The sequence below is a fragment of the Phalacrocorax carbo genome, chromosome 21 (genome assembly GCF_963921805.1).
Source record: "Phalacrocorax carbo chromosome 21, bPhaCar2.1, whole genome shotgun sequence".
NCBI classification, from domain to species: Eukaryota; Metazoa; Chordata; class Aves; order Suliformes; family Phalacrocoracidae; genus Phalacrocorax; species Phalacrocorax carbo.
In genome coordinates this window covers 5,465,635-5,481,296 of record NC_087533.1, presented here as the reverse complement: position 1 = coordinate 5,481,296, position 15,662 = coordinate 5,465,635, and the positions used below count along the sequence as shown (strand labels likewise).

The 15,662-nt window shown below is 46.6% G+C and overlaps 2 protein-coding genes across 3 annotated transcripts in view; both read left to right on the top strand.

The window, feature by feature from the left end:
- POU2F3 (POU class 2 homeobox 3) overlaps positions 1–2,595 on the top strand; it is a 42,285-nt gene extending 39,690 nt beyond the window's left edge. Inside the window, exons 12-14 of the mRNA XM_064470857.1 lie at positions 508–574; positions 1,156–1,288; positions 2,253–2,595. Coding sequence (XP_064326927.1) covers positions 508–574; positions 1,156–1,288; positions 2,253–2,292 — 240 coding nt within the window. The 3' untranslated portion in view covers positions 2,293–2,595. The remainder of the gene's footprint in view (positions 1–507; positions 575–1,155; positions 1,289–2,252) is intronic.
- A 6,645-nt stretch (positions 2,596–9,240) lies between these two features.
- On the top strand, positions 9,241–12,993 carry LOC104051020 (TLC domain-containing protein 5). Of its 2 annotated transcripts, XM_064470744.1 has the most exons (3): positions 9,241–9,424; positions 9,888–10,177; positions 10,852–12,993. In XM_064470744.1, the coding sequence occupies exons 2-3, from the start codon at positions 9,982–9,984 to the stop codon at positions 11,433–11,435; spliced, it is 780 nt and encodes a 259-aa protein (XP_064326814.1). In that variant the 5' UTR covers positions 9,241–9,424; positions 9,888–9,981; the 3' UTR covers positions 11,436–12,993. The 2 variants fall into 2 exon arrangements, with proteins under 2 accessions (XP_064326814.1, XP_009510277.2); XM_009511982.2 differs by lacking the exon at positions 9,241–9,424 and having other exon boundaries at positions 9,436–10,177.
- The last annotated feature ends 2,669 nt before the right edge of the window (positions 12,994–15,662 follow it).

Below are 15,662 nucleotides of genomic sequence, written 5' to 3'. Positions count from 1 at the left end.
TGAACAGCAAATGCTCCTGGCTCGCTTGGATTGCAGCCACCAAATTACTAATTGTCACCTGAGAATTCTGACCCATCAAGGACTCCCTAAAGGAAAAGGGATTGTTTGTGCTGAAGACCAGAGTGAGCTGGGAAGTTTCAGACTAGAAACATCCAGCCTGACACATCCAAAAGGCAGTGGCTCCTACCAGCTGGATCTCAGGCCTTCCAGAAAGTTTGGCTTGTTTGATAATTTCAGGCTTTTCCATAGCTAATCCATACATTTAGAACTGTGTGGAGAGTGTCAGGCATATGTAATGCTCATTCCCATTTCTTCTGATAGCTCTGGATATGGGAATGGAGCTTCTACCCTAGAGTATGAATAGAAATATCTGTGGGAGCCTCATATGTGGATAAAAAGTCTGCCTGGGAGCAAGCACAGTCTAAAAAGAATGTGAAAAGAGTGGCACTTTGTGATCTATACCCTCATAGTGCCACGTGCCTACTCTTTGCTTCTGTTTCTCTCTAGGTCTCTACCTCAGGGTCCTTGGGGCCCCTCTCCGTCAACCCGGTTCATAGCACCATGCCTGGGACTGGTAAGCCTTGAGAAACCTGCCCCACTCACCATTCCTTCCCTCATTCCTCTGCTTTTGCCCTCTGATTAATTAGTTTCTAGGTCACATTTGCAGGCCACTCTTATTAAGACCCTTGGGTTTGGCCAGGGAAAGTATCACCACGTAACTAGTGTGCAAGGGATAAGAACAGCAGAGTCTTTCTCTTGGCTGGAACAAAGACATGGAAATCTTCCTGGGCATGATAACATTCCCAGGATAATCCTAGGCAAATTTTCCTGGAGTGTTTATGTTTGGGAGCCAGGCACACCTAGAAGCCTATCAAGAGGAGTCCTTGGGGGTGGGTTACTGCACTTCCTCAGCAGAACATTGTCAGATCTCCTTCGAGAAGCATGACTCTCACAAATAGAAACCAAGTGCTGCAGAGAGAGCAGGGAGACCCCTTCCTTCTCTGGGGCTGGAGTGCAGATTCTGCCTTGCTGCTGCAGGGCAGTGAGTCAGATGAGCAACAAGATGGGTACAAGACAGTTGGAAGTATTTGGGCTTGGGCTGTCCTTGACAGGAAAAGGAGATCCCAGCCTTATTCTACTTTCTCTGCTACACAGTAACATCATCGTGTTCCCCAGGGAACTCCAGCAGGCCCTCGTCCCCTGGCAGTGCGCTCCATGCCAGCAGCCCCGGCACAGCCCAGAGCAACTCTAAAGCTGCAATGAACTCATCTGGTTTCAACTCTTCAGGGTAAGGCAGTGGGGGCCCACAGCTTGCTCCTTCACAAGGGCATCAGAGGGCTTGGGAGAAAAGCAGTGGGACTTTACAGGAGAACGTGCAAGCCCTTAGAGACTCCAGCAAGCGGAGCTATGTGGCAGCACGTTCTTACATGAAGTGTCACATCTAAACTGAATCTTCCTGGGATTTGGCTATTTTTCTGCTTGAATACAAATAGTAAATCAAGGTTTGCCTGAAAAACTGTGCTGGTTAAAAAAAAAAAAAAAAAAAACAACAAAAAAAAACCAGGAAAAAACCTCCCCACCCAAAAACCTGAATAGAAACACTGGCCATAGGAGTGCCCCAGCTTAACTCCTTCTGTGGAGGAAGCAGAGGAAGGCTTATTTTGCTGTTTCTGCTTGGATAATCCTGTCCACAGACAGTTTCCTCTCCTGCAGTGCCACCCAGAGAGATCTGCTGCAGAGTAAATATTCCACAGTGGCAGATGAAACACGAACAAAGATTCTCCTCTGCCCTGCCTTTAGAAGCTACAAAAGCATTAAGCCACACATATGGGCTCAGAGCCCTTCTGGTTATTTCACTGAATGCACCTCCGCCACAGTCTGTGCTGCTCAGGCCTCTCTGCGCTTGTAGTTTCTGCTACATCTCAAGAAGGATGCTGTGTCAGTAGGAAGGCAACAGAGAGCAGAGGGCGTTACCAGTAGCTTTTGGGCTTTCTGAGTCATGGATCATCCTGTGCCGTGAATCAGACTTCTCTCACATGGAGGAAGTCCAATGGCCAGGTAGTATGTGAAATCACAAGCACAATGAAAGATTGCTTAGAAAGACAGGGGTTTTGCTTCCTGTAGAGGCAAACAATCGTTTGCTGGCTGCCAAGTCGAAGGAAGGTTACAAATGGAATAATGATGATTTTAATTCAAGGGGAAACTCTTAACAACATGGCAATTGTAGGTTTTATTCCCTCTGTTGCAAACAGATCGTGGTACCGATGGAATCAACCTACCTACCTCCACTGAGATGACTCCTCCATCATGTGTAAAAGGAGCTCTGACTTCTAGCTATGGACCAACTTCTCTAGGAACAATGCTTGGGGCAACATCTGGTGTTCCAGTGCCTTCAAAATGCTGCCAAATGAAGGTCTTGTTTAAGGAAACCCATAGCAGCAGAAATCTCCAGGGACTCAAACTGCAGCTGACCTTCCCCAAGGATTCTCAATGCCAACAGTGACATTATAATACTCTTCCAGGCATTCACTTCAAGAATGAGCCCTTGCTTATCACTCTTAGCATGAAACACTGCCCTCTGCTTGCAAATCTCTGCATTCATGCTGGATTGCCTGGCAACCTTTAATCTGGAAGGATTTCTTTGTCAGGACCCTCTTTTCCCCTCACTCATTTCAGAGCTTCCCATAAGAAGGGTCTGTCATGCTGTTACTATCACGCACACACACCATAAACCCCCAAACTGAGCCGAGGTTACCCAGTTCATTTCACCAGAGACCTGTGTCTAGATGTGAGCTTTGGTTTCCAATAGACTTCCAAGGTCAATGGCACTGTGCTTTATCCACTACCAAACTTGCTTTGCTTTGAGCCATTCTGCTCTGTTTCTAACAGTGCTTTTTTCCCTTTTTTTTCTGTCTTATTTTATTAAGTATTTTAGAGCCATCTTATTTTTTCCTTTTAAAAAAATTATCTTTTGCAAAATTTGTGTCCAGGTCTTGTTATTGTTCACAGCTGGCCTCACTGCCCCACTGGAGGACGTCACTGTTCGAAAACCTTGGGTGAACTTCTGACTCCATTGAACACAAAAGCAGTTTGTGTTGATTTGATGGGACAAGGATTAGTCTTGACCTTCCCTCCTTCCTTTTATTAATCTTTTGGTTTTTATCTGATACCAAATCAAAACAACCTCTCTGGAGTAGAGGTGTGCATGTGTTCTGGTCTTTCCTGAATTGTAAGTAATGTAGCTTGCCTGTTCTCTGCAGCATGCTCTTCTGTTCCTGGGAGGACAAGTTGTTTTGCTCAGGTGTGAATCTTGAGGTTGGTGTGTGCAAGTGTTTCTTAATTTCATGAGATGCCAAAGTGTAGGGAACTTCAACTTTCACAGCATATCACCAGGGAAATTGTTGTTACTTTGCAACTCTCCACTTGAAAAGAGGTAGATATTTAATTTTGTTAAAGTAGACTTAAGTAATACAAAGTCCTGGTCAGGTTGTTTATGGGTATAAGTAATTAATTCAGCGGAACTAGAGTAAATGAGTATCTGGTTCACAGATTGTAAATAGACAGTTTGAGTAGCCGTCTTTTTTCCTGATAGCTTTTTTTTTTTAATAGGTAAATGTGAGATTTTTTTTTAGTAAAAATTATCCTTTGTCACTTCCAGGGGGGTGGGGGGTGGGGATTGATCTGTTGTTTCTTATCCTACTCATCCAGTCCTGTGTGATGAATTATTGCTATAGGGAGTCTGTGGACCTTAAGAGTTTATCGGCTACCTTCACACAAAGTATTGAGCCCTACATGCACATTGTATATAGAACTGCATTTGTTGCTTTGAGTGAGGTTTTGTTACAGAAGCAGACACTGATAATAATGAGAGGGAACTGGAAAAGATAAGGTAACGTTTCTTGAAAAATGGAAATTAAAAAAAATATTTTCTAAAATATTAAAATGAGATTTTTCAAAATGTTCTAACACAAAAAGGGAGAAACTGTATCTCTGTTTCCTGGATTCCCCACCACCAGTCATTTACCTCTAACCGAAACACTTTCATAACTTCTGTTTTTCACTGGAAACATTAAAATTAAATGAAACTTTTTCAACAAAATCTGTTGTGACTTTAAAAAACATTTTATGATGGGAAAGCAAGAAATGTAGACGGGAAGTATTAATCTAACTCTCCTGATTGCTGTAGCCCTTCTTCTACCGTTAAGTAAATTTTCTTACATGCTTGTAGGGTAGATTTCAAGCCTTGCTCTCCATTGCTTCCCAACTGTATTTGGAGATGTGAAACAAACTATTTGAAATGAATCATTCTAGAGCTGAGCTGTGACAGGTTTGGTGCAGCTGTGCGGGTGGGTCTCTTGGCAGATTCCTTAAGGTTCCCATTACTGTCTGAAACAGGGACAAGAACTGCTTTCTAGAGCTGGAGTGACAGGAATTAAACATGACAGCTCTTTCTATAGTGTGCCTTAATCACAGAATTCTTGAGGAAAAAACAAATTCTCCTCCAGCCAAGAGAATGACACCACAGCAGTGTTTTAAAACAACTGTGCTACGACAACTGCATTTAAACCCAGGTACTTGTTTGCTGGGTCAGCTGCAGGGACAGATCCTGCCAACGTGCCCTCCCTGTCTGAACTTACCCCTGCCATTTGCCTCCATGGGATTGCTTATAACAGTGGGCTCTCAAAATGCTCTAAGGCAAGCTCTGCAGACACAGAGCAATATCTGCTCAGCTCCCCGCCAGCGCTGGCTCTGTCCTGCTGGAAAATCCTGTGCGATTGCTGCTGAACACTAGTAGTAGATACTCACGTATACACAGCCAGAGACTGGTAACAGTTTTTATTCACATGCAAGATCTTGGTTACTCGATAGAGAATTGGGGTTGATACTATAAGTATTTTGCCTGATGCATTTCCATTAATTTCACATAAGCAGCTGAGTTAAACTGGCTGGGAGGCTGGTGGGGTGAGGCTAAGGGATCTGTCCTAAAATGGTGGAGGTTAGGAGAAACAGAAATGAACAAATCAGCAGAAATTTGTTTTGCTTTTTAACTAAAGCATGCCAGTGTTTTGCTGGTTTTGTTGGAAAGAAACCTTTCCAGATCTGTGTTTCTCTCTTACCTGGTCTAAAAGATTAGAAAAAGTATACTTTTACATGAAAATTTCAATCCTGACATAGTTAAAAAAAAAAATCTACTTAGAAAACAAATCATTGACCCGTACTCATATGCAGATAAAGTGTGTGGGAGGAGAATTTTCCTCTCCTGACTGGCTGGGATGGCATAAACCCCACCGCGTACTAAGATGAGCCAAGGCGCATTGATGACTCAATCATACCTGCCACGGCTGAACCCTGCCAGGTGCATCACTATGGGCTTGTGCCCTTGGAGAAGAGATGCTGCAAGTCCTAAGGGAGAGGTGTAGGTGAGAAGTGGCAAATTCATGAGCCCCCCTCAAGGAGCTGCCTTTCCTCTCAGGTCTTTCATTGAAACACCTCACTCAAGCTCCTGTGAGGGCTGGCCAACACTCTGAGAGAAGGATGGAGGATGAAACAATCTATCTTTTTTTCTTGCCAGCCTGAGAAGTTATTTGTGTGTGACTGTTCACTGAGTGTGCTGCAACCCTAATGAATAAAGTCAGCAGGATTTGGATTTTGACTAAACAGCAGCCCTGGCCAGGGATGAAGATGATGGGTGGCTGGCTGTCACTCTGTAACTATAAAGACCCCTTAGGAAGCTTCCAGCTTTTTAAGCAATAATTTTACAATCCTTATTCAAAGCCAGTTCCATATGAAAAAGATGTTCAAGTGGCATGAAGGGATCTTGCTCCAGCACCTCCCTCCTAAGATACAGACCTTCTTGAAATTAATAATCTACATAATGGAAACAAGCGCATCACAGGATGGCATGCTGCTAAGACAATGACACTCTCTCTCTTTTACTTTTTTCCTTTTTCTTTTTAAATTTTGGCTATTATGACTATTTAAAGATTAGCAGATAGGAAGAACAAATGTAAACCACTCATCTATACTTTTGGGACACCCTATCTTATTTTACTTCCTGTATGACCTTGGACAAATGACTTAATCCCCATTAGGTGATGGTGATGATAATCCTTTCCTTCTCTCAGAACTCAGCTTGTGCTAAATAGCATAGTTCATGAATGATGAACATTACAGCTGATTCTGCTGCCAGCCATCGAAGACATTTATTACACCAGCGCTTGGCAAAGCTCTAGTTTCCAGCTCATTTCTACTGTAAAAAATATCAAGTTATTTCATAGATTACAAGCAATTATTTAAAAATCTTAGAAGTGACCATTCTGATTGCCTTCATAACCCTAGCCTGCAAATTTTACTTAGTAATCCCTACATTAATCCTATGCTTGGTAGCTGAGCTGTAATTTAGCTACAGATTTCAGAGTCAACTGACGGTCTACTTAAACACTTGGTAAAGACTCCCAGAGGTTTGTAAGACTCTCTGTCAAAAGAGACCAAAAATAAAGTTTTGAAAGGCAGCTTACTATTTACAATAATATGTTTACAAGTTATTGTACATGTGTACACTTATAGAGAAGATACATCAAGATCAAAATCTGGCTCTTAACTGACAAGGACCATTCCATTTAATTTTCAGAAATTCCTCTAATTTGCTCCCACAAAGGCAGCACCGCATAACTTTTGGAATATTACTTCTGAAAGCTGGGTGGGAAATTACAAATGTATTAAATGCTGAATAACGGTATCTGCACATTAGTATTGCAGCTGAGATCAAAGCCAAGCTGTGCCAGGTGTTGTGCAGACACATTATGAGAATTGTTGTCCGCTGAAAAGTTTATAAACACAGTAACAAGTCTCTCAGATTTATTGATAAACTTGTCCTGAATAGGAAAACAAACACTAGCAGCTTGTTTGTTTCACAAAAAGCTACAGTTTGAAGGGAAAGGTCTTCATTCCCTGTCTTCCAGAAATACTTCCAGACTCACAGGAGCATCTAAGGGATTAAAAATATACAAGGCAGGAAATTCCAGCTTTCCAAGGCTAAGAGTCACATCCCACAGCCACACATAAACAACGCAGGGAACAATTGCTCACAGGCAGATGTGCCTCACAGTGGCTATAAGAACGCACATAACGTCCTGAACAACCGGGTCTGCTACCAAAGCAGCCCTTGTGCCTGAACTGTTTCGACGGTCTCTGTCCCGACTCTTCTCTTGAGAAGAGCTCCGCTGCTACTCCACCTTCAGTGGACGTGATGTGAACCATCAGTGACGTGAACCTCAGGTGTGAGTGAAGAGCCAGCTGTCAGCTGAGTCCCTGTCTAAAACACCTCTGTGGGTCCCATCCCTATTGTCTGTGAGTATAAGGGATGCAACCCCATTCATCTTCTATTTTTATCTGTAGTCTGGTCATACACAAGCTCTCTGGAGAAATGACCCAGATCCCACTCAGTTCCGAAATCAAATCAAGGATGTGGTATGCCTTTGGAAGTTCTGGTCTGTCTGTAGGTAGACCTCTCTCTCTAGTTCCTGCTTTTAGCCAGAGGTAACTGACCTGGCATCCTCAGAATATAAAAATGGACAAATACTCCTGACTGTTCTGTTGATAGATGCTTGAGTGCATACAGGAGATGCACTCCTATTAATGACTGACATCAGGGGTGACTTTTCCACTTAACTGCGGTAGCAACTGCAGAGCTCTAAGCAAGTGAGCAGCCCAGGTAGGAGGTGGGATACCTCATACAACCATGATGTTCAGCAGTGCCCAAGTTCAAGCAAGACTGGGAAGGGCTGGCAAATTAACAATTTCTTGTGGTATTTAATTTCTTTTACTGTTCATTCCCCTGTCTTTTCTCCTCTGTTTTCCACCTGTGAGGACAGTGAGTGCAAGCTGGGACAGCAGGGCTCTGTTGCTTGCCCTTCCCAGTTCTCCCTGTGGCCTGACGGGAGACTTTGAGCATTTCTAAGTGTCCAAATGAGCCCGTCAAGTGCCCTCATCATTCCTGATGCCTTGGGACTTACAGTCCTCATCATTCCTGATGCCTTGGGACTTACAGTCCTGGTAGAATTAGCATAGATCCTAACAGTCCAATACAATGCCTTCAGTAGCTGAGCATAAGTTGAGGCTCACCTTTAGAGATGCCAGCAGGGATGAGTGCCTGAGCTGCAGTGGGACCCCCTTTCTCTGTGCCAGCGGGTCCCTGCCAGCACAGCCTGTGAGCTTGCTTCAGAACTGGGGCCAAAATGCTGGCAAAGTAGAGAAAAATCAGGAAGATTTAGCTCAAGTAGAAGGGCAACCTATAATCTACAATCCAACTAGAAGTGCATTTTAATGTGTTACCAGAGCTTTTAGAACACAGCAAAACATCCTATGGAGCACAGCACACACACCAGACCTCAGCAGCCATAGAAGCGGCCTCTCATGCTCTGGGTGATTGGTTTCACCCCCAGCATAGGGCTCTTTGGCTGTAAGGGAGGTTTGGCAATCACAATCTTTTTAGGCAGTTTTTAAAGCAAATTGAATGAACAGAAATTCCCTGGTACCGACACTGAGTTCACTGTCAGGGCTTGGAGGAAGCACAGCTCTTTCGTGGTTACTCACTCCTGCCTCTGCCCGGCCCGAGCGCTTGGCCCCAGCTCAGCTCCTCGCTCGCTCATCCTGTTCTGTGCGTTCTGCGCCGCTCCTCCCTGCACAGCCAGCACCGCTCCCCAGCTCCGGACCAAGCCGTCCCAGCCCCTGTCGCAGCCTTCCCTCCTTGAAGTCAGCACAGGACAGCACAAAGCTGGTCACTGCAAACCCACCCACCCGGCCTCCGCTTTCAAAACCAGGTATAAAAGTTGAAGGAGGACCCCAGGACACTTCTTTTAAAAAACACCAACAAAAGGAAAAAAGCACCTCCCTTCTTGCCTGATCCAGCTTTATTCTCCACTTTATTCTCCTTCCTTGGAGAGAAACATTCAGCCGCATTAAAGCCTGGGGACCCTGTGGGACTCTTCCAGCCGGGAGGGCTGAGGGTGGATGGAGGTTCCAGCCTGGCTGACAGGCTCCAGACGCCTGTCCTTACTTCTCCTCCCCTGTTCCCCCTTCCCGGCACGGTCCCCCAGCAGCAGGGCCCTCTCCCTGCCCCGGTACGCAGCTGTGCTGCTCGGATCCCTTCTCGCCTCCGGGGTGGGGTAAGCGGGGATGGGGAGCGGAGGGGCAAGGGGAACGTCCGCCGGCGATGGATGGGGGAGCTGGGGCGGGGGACGGACCCTCCCCGGCGGGAGCTGCCCCGGTCGGGGGAGGGAGGAAAAGGGAGAGGAGGGGAGGGAAGGGGAGGGGAAGATAAAAGCCTCTCGGTGCGCGCCGGTGCCGCCTCCCGTCCCGGACAGAGCTGGAACCTGCAGCCGGGCGGCAGAGCCGGTGAGGCGCAGGCGGCGGCGAGCGCGGGGTAAGGAGCGGGCAGGGGGCTGCCGAGCAGCCCCGGGGCAAGCGCCGCTCCGGGGCGCCCGTTCCCTCCCTCCGGGCCGGGCTGGGGGAGCGGGTCTGGCCCCCGCGTGTCCCGGCCCCCGCCGCGCCGTCCGCCGGCCCCCGAGGGGGAGCGGGGCGGGCTGAGCCGCTTGGGCCCGGGGGTGCTGGGATCGTGGTTTTCCCCAAAGGTTAGCCCCTTGGTTAGCGAGGAGGGTCTTGCAGGGAAGGGGTGCCAAAGAGGGCTTCAGGAGAGCACCGTGCTCACGGGAAGGGTACAAGGCATGTTCTGGTGGGGCGGTTTTGGTTGGTTGGTTTGGTTTGTTTGTGCTGGTGTTTTGGGTTTGGCTGTTTGGGGGTTTTTGTTTGGGTTTCTTTTTTATTTTATTTTATTTCTATTTATTTTAATTCTTTTCATTATTTTTTTCCCTGCGGTTGCTGCAAAGGGGCTGGGGTGGATGCTGAGGTGGATGTCTGGATGAATGCCCCTTGCTGACAGGGCTGCTGTGTGCATAACATCCTCAATCTGTGTTCACCGGGATGGTGTCCATCGCTCTCGAGGTGACCTGCAGCTTTGTTGCCTGGCTGTTTCTGTACGCCTGCTTCTGCTACCGGAACAAGCACCGTTCCTATGAGTGGAGCTGTCGCTTGGTCACCTTGCTACATGGGGTGATTGTCACCTGCCTCTCTGGTTATGTTGCTCTCTTGGATGGCCCCTGGCCTCTGACCCATGCAGGTATGTTTGGAGTCTTACCCTGACACGTGTCCTTGTCATGCAGTGTGGAAACCTCTTGTTACAGGTGGAGTGGGGGGCTGATTGCTTTTGCTGTCTGTTCTCTTATGTGTGTGTTTCTGGGGTGTGTTTGTGGCGGGATTTTGTTTAATGCCCTTGCTTCTTCTTTAGCCCCTACCACTTCTTACTGCTAATCCTTTTTTTGTTTGTTTGTTTTCTTTGTTTTTTTATCCATGTATATATTGAAAGTTTTCTGGTTGGTAGCTTGAGTTTATTGCAACATTAGTTGTAGGAATGTGTTGAGAATAGTCTAAGTGCTGTTATCATCTTTAAGGGTGTAATAGCACCTGGCATTTGGCTGTGGGGTTTTATTTGCAGTTTTCTATAATTAAATCTCAAATAGTTCTGCTGATAAGGGTCAGGCTTTCCACCCCTGATTTCTAAAAGCATGGAGAAAAAAAGAGAAACAGAAGTGTGGTGGGATGGGATAGCTTGCCTGGGTCTGTTGGGCAGGCTGAAGTGTGAAGGGAGAACAGAACCAGATATCCAAACTTCCAGGCCCACAGGATAAGGCTGGAAGCTAAGCAGGAAAGAGGCATACTCACACCTGTATTGCTCTGTATTGTAGAAGAATGTCTTAAATAAGACCCCAGACTTATGCACATCTTTCATTTCAGGTTCACCAAACACATCTCTTCAGATCCATGTGCTGTCCCTGACTTTGGGTTACTTTATCTTTGACCTGGGCTGGTGCCTATATTTCCAGACAGAGGGGGACCTAATGCTGTTCCATCACACGCTGAGCATCTGCGGCATGATCATGGTGCTGGGGCTTGGGAAGTCTGCTACAGAAGTCAATGCAGTAGTATTTGTTAGCGAGATCACCAACCCACTGCTCCAGACCCGCTGGTTTCTGCGGGAAATGGGGTGTTACCACACTCACCTGGGAGAGGTGGTGGATTTCTTCTTTGTGTTCCTCTTCCTGGTGCTGCGAATAGGAGGAGGAGCTTTCATCATGTACGCGATGATGACATCCCCTGATTCTAGCTGGCTCCTCAAGGCTGGAGGCCTGGCCATGTACACTGTATCTTTGGGGTTCATGGTTGAAATCTGCCACTTTGTCAGGAGGAAAATCTTGAAAAAATATGGTTCCTGGACAAACCTGAGGAGTATGAATGCTCCTGTGAAAACTAATGGGCACTTGACAGCTCATAAACGGGTTGTGGATGGCAATCCCTTGCGCTATGGTCCTGGTTACTGAAGCCTATTCCTCTGAGAACTCCTAGAAGTGATGTGGAAATTGACCTTCTGCACTGGTCCGCTATCCCTGGAGGAGATGAATCAGTGCTACAAACATAGGAAAGCTGACAGAAGAGGAGTTTCTGTGGAAATCTGAGGAACCTGGCATGTCTACTGGACTCTGATTCCCTGACTTCTCCAGCAATGGTACAGCCTTGAGGAGGGTGACAATACCAGACCTATTCAGTCCACAGCCAATAGCAGCACAGTCTGTATGTTCTGTAATCATTTTGGAGGTAGAATTATTTTACAGTGTAGAGCCAGAGAATCAAATCTGAAAAATCCCATCTTCCTGCCAGTGGGACCAGGTAGGGCGTGACCTAGCGAAGATTTGCTGAGCCTCACTCTCCCTTAATCCTCGAGTTGGACCACACGCTTGACTAAGTACTTGGAAGAAAGCATCTGAACAAGATTCAAGTGCTTGCAGGGGTATAATATAGTTGTCCTTTGAGTGTGTGAAGTGATGGTACTTGAGGTGAGGCAAAGTTTTACCTCATTGTTTTTAACAATACATTTCATTTTTTTTAATACTTGCATTGAAGCAGATACTGATTGTAGAGCAGTGTGACTTCACTGGAATTGTGTCAGGTCCTTGCAAACTAGAGTTAAGAGTTAGACTTACACCAGTAAACTCCATAAGCAGGTGTTCACGTAACCTTGGCTTGCTTTAAAAAACAAAGAGCATGCATTTTGTGGGTGAGGGATGACTTAAAAACAGCGCTCTCTGGATGCTCTTTCTGTTCTGGAGTTGGCTCATGTAAAAGCCACTTTAAGCTGAATGCATGGCTAATGAGTCTCATAAGTGACTGTACTTTCAGGGTGACAGTAATGTTTAGGCAGCTCTGTAACATCTGCTCCGTAGCAGCAGGTCGTGGAGTATGGACCAGTTCTCTTGCTTTCTTTACATCTCAGATTTGTGTTCTGACACTTCCCCTGGAGTTTTAATGTGAATTTCCCTCTGTTTAAGGCTGCAGTTCAGATTTGCTCTCCCGTAAAAGCCTTACTTAGAGCTGAGGAACAAATGGCGTTGTGTAGCCCTCAGGCTTAGCAAGGCCCATTGCCTTTCCTGCCTGCTTTCCAAGACCTTGTTTAGTAAGAGCTGCTTCATGGAGCTAAAAAGCCCCTGAAAAAGCCTCTGTGGCACTTGCTTAAATGAGGTGTCACCCCTGCTGCAGAGGTGAAGGAGGGGAGCAGTGGGAATACAGCTGCTGTGGGGATGCAGCCGTACTAGCTCCTCCACGCCTCTTATCTCACTAACTTTGGTACTGTTCAGTGCAGATATCTGCCTTGCCTAGAATAAGGTGATGGAGAGATTAAAAAATGATATGAAATAGCCTACCTTTTGACATGCCCTCTGAATGCATTGCAGCTGTGAACCCAGGCAAGTTAGCAGGCTAATATGTTTAGAAAAACAGGAGCCCTGCACTCCTGATACTTTGCCAGCATGGCTCTGAGGGCCTGGCCTCATGAGGTATGAACCCTTGCCAGAGTCACTGTGCTCTTTGGAAAACTCCTGTAAGCGATGAGACTTCTAATAAAGTTATGTTCTCTTTTTAAAAAGAAACCATTGCTGTAATGTTCTTTTGTTCTGGGTCTTAAGATGGCAGATGAAGCTAATGCTGAGGAAAACAGGCTTGAGGGTAGCCTAAGCATGCAAAGGCTAGTAGTCACTGGCAAAGCTCTGGCTCATGCAGTTCAGGAAGGAGTGAGCTGGTGGGAAAACAAGCATGGACTGAGCCATGTGCTCTGGAGCTCATGCTTGAGGTGTGAAGGATAGGTGAGGGTCAGCTGAAGCTCAGATTTGTGACTAATATACCCATAACCTGCCTTGCCAATGATTCATGGTCGGTACTGCAGGGAACTTAAAAATGGGCCATCAAACTGAGGTGCTTGCTCATGAGAGATGCAAGGTAACTTAAATTCTGGTCGTAGTCTACATCCCAGGTTGCCTTTTTTCTCTGCAGCACTAATGGCTCTCTGTTGCTGCATTTTGTCCTAGGAATGACCAATTCAGAAGGCTTGGTTTGCAAGGCGGTTTGTCTACACTGTCTTTGGAGAAGCAATTGAAAGCATGGGAACACCTTTGGTGCAATGAGATGTCCTAGGCTGCTGCTGAGTGCCTGTTTCCAATTGAGAACCTGCTATTGCTGGGCCAGGACTCGGCTGTCTGGAGTGGAGGTGGGCCTGGGCTTGGCTTCCAACAAGAAAACTCTCTTCCATTAGCTGAGGGACAGGAACCCAGTGCACCCAGCTTGCCTGCATGCAAAACAGGGCTGATGGTAGTTACCCTGTTAGATCTGAAGCAAAGTAAGTGCCCTCAGGTGGTCATGCCTCATGTCTCATCTAAGGATAGTTTTAGTGTTAAACCCACTAATGTGATGCTAGAAAAGCATCTGGGTCTACCTGCAGTATCCCACTGGATTTCTTATTTGCTAACATTTCGGATTATGTAATTTTTAATACAGGTGCCTGATTTTTGTCTGTCAAATACCCTTGAGGGCTTTTATAGTCACAAAAAGCGAGCATCAGTCTTTGCTTGTCTCTGAGGCTATTGGACTCTTGTGTGTTTCCAGTTTTTGTGTATTTCCAGCTTATTGTTGGACAAGAAGATTCCTGGTGTTGGCAAGCTAATATGTCTGGGACCCTTCAGTGTTGTAAGCTCTCGCTAGAATAGGTGCAGAAAGAATACAAGAAGAATGTACTGCTGAGGGAGGGTGTAGGTATACTAAAATGGGTAGCAGTGCACAAATAACTGTGAGCGGAGCTTCCTGTCCTGAGTGGTTTTGCTGAGTGCTGTTCATCTGCAGGCAAAATGAGCCAGTGCAGCTCAGCCTGCGTATTTAAATGGCTGACTCTGCGCAAAGCAAACGAGAAAATTAGTGTATAAGCTGCACCTAACTTCTGGTACAATCCACTGGGAGATAATTTAACTTGCCACCTTGTACCTCGTGCAAATTTTGCTTGTTGTATGATCTAGAACAAAAAGCCCACACCACCTTCTCTATATTCTACCTCAAGCATTAAATGGTCCTTGCCTTGTTTGGACTTTGGGAGTAGTCTTTGGTGACCATCTCTGTTGTTCTTCCTTGTGACTCAGAATCTGTGTTATGAGTCAATATTAGCCCTATAGCTTTCTGTGGGTCAATGCTGTTCTGTATCCTAAGCTAAATATTAGAACAGCTCCATCTCAGTTGTTACTGAGGCTATGGGAGGAGGCCTGGTCCAGCAAAGGTGGAGGAAAGCCATCATTGCTCGTGAGGATGTTGTGCTGAAATAGCTGAAGGATGAGCATCTTGTAGCAATGGGAACCTGAGCCTGGCCTGAGCTGGAAAAGTGAGATAGATATGCAGTTGAAAACAGGCTCATTACAAGTGCTGTAAGAGGCAGGACAAGCCACTCCCACCATGTGTATTTCAAAAGGTAAAACTTGACAGGATGAAGGAGAAAAAACAAACCTATTTCAGGGTGTGAGAGGTTGTTTTGATTGCAACTTACAAAAGGAGTAAGTGCGTTGGTTGAACACTTTCAGAAGCCACTTCAGGTGTCCTGCATAAGCTGTGGATTTTGTTACTCTGTGGATGAAGGGAGGAGAGAAAATAATGTGGTGTAGCACTGAATGCTTGTAGTGAGAAGAAATTGCTGGGCTTTGTAGCTGCTGCATAAGCATTGGATGAGAGAGCGTGTTTAGGGCAGGGCTGTGTGCTTTCTCAGCCTGCTGAAGCTGCATGCTCTGTGATGATAAACCCCGCGGGGTATGTTGCCTTGAAGCCGGTGCTGTACTGACACAGTTTTGCAAGTTCTGTGGAAGAGCTGGTTCACATCAGGTGCTGCCTGGGTGTGAGTAAAGCAAGCCCACATCTGCCTGCAGCTGTGTGGTCACGCCTGTTATCTCTGGGACGTGGGAGATGATTGAAACGGGTCGTGGGCGCATGGGACTAATTTCCTGTGCCCACAGGCTAAAGCAGCGCTGTGCATGCGTGCACCCGGTGGGAACAGGACCTCGATCTGTGAGCCAGCCAGCGGGGCCCGCAAACCCGCGCATTGCAGCCGCCGGGGCCAGCCCCCGAAGGTCACCGACCTCTTGTCTGGCTTCAGGAGGGATGCTCGGCGGGGCCGGCCGGCCGCGCCGGAACCCCTCCGCCGCCCGCCGCCCGCCGCCCTTGCCGTCCCTCCTCCCCGCCAGCAGGTG

Coding starts and splice junctions, on each gene's coding strand:
- LOC104051020 (XM_064470744.1), top strand. CDS start 9,982: ATGGTGTCCATCGCTCTCGAGGTGACCTGCAGCTTTGTTGCCTGGCTG. Junction 10,178..10,851: donor CTGGCCTCTGACCCATGCAG/GTATGTTTGGAG, acceptor CTTTCATTTCAG/GTTCACCAAACACATCTCTT.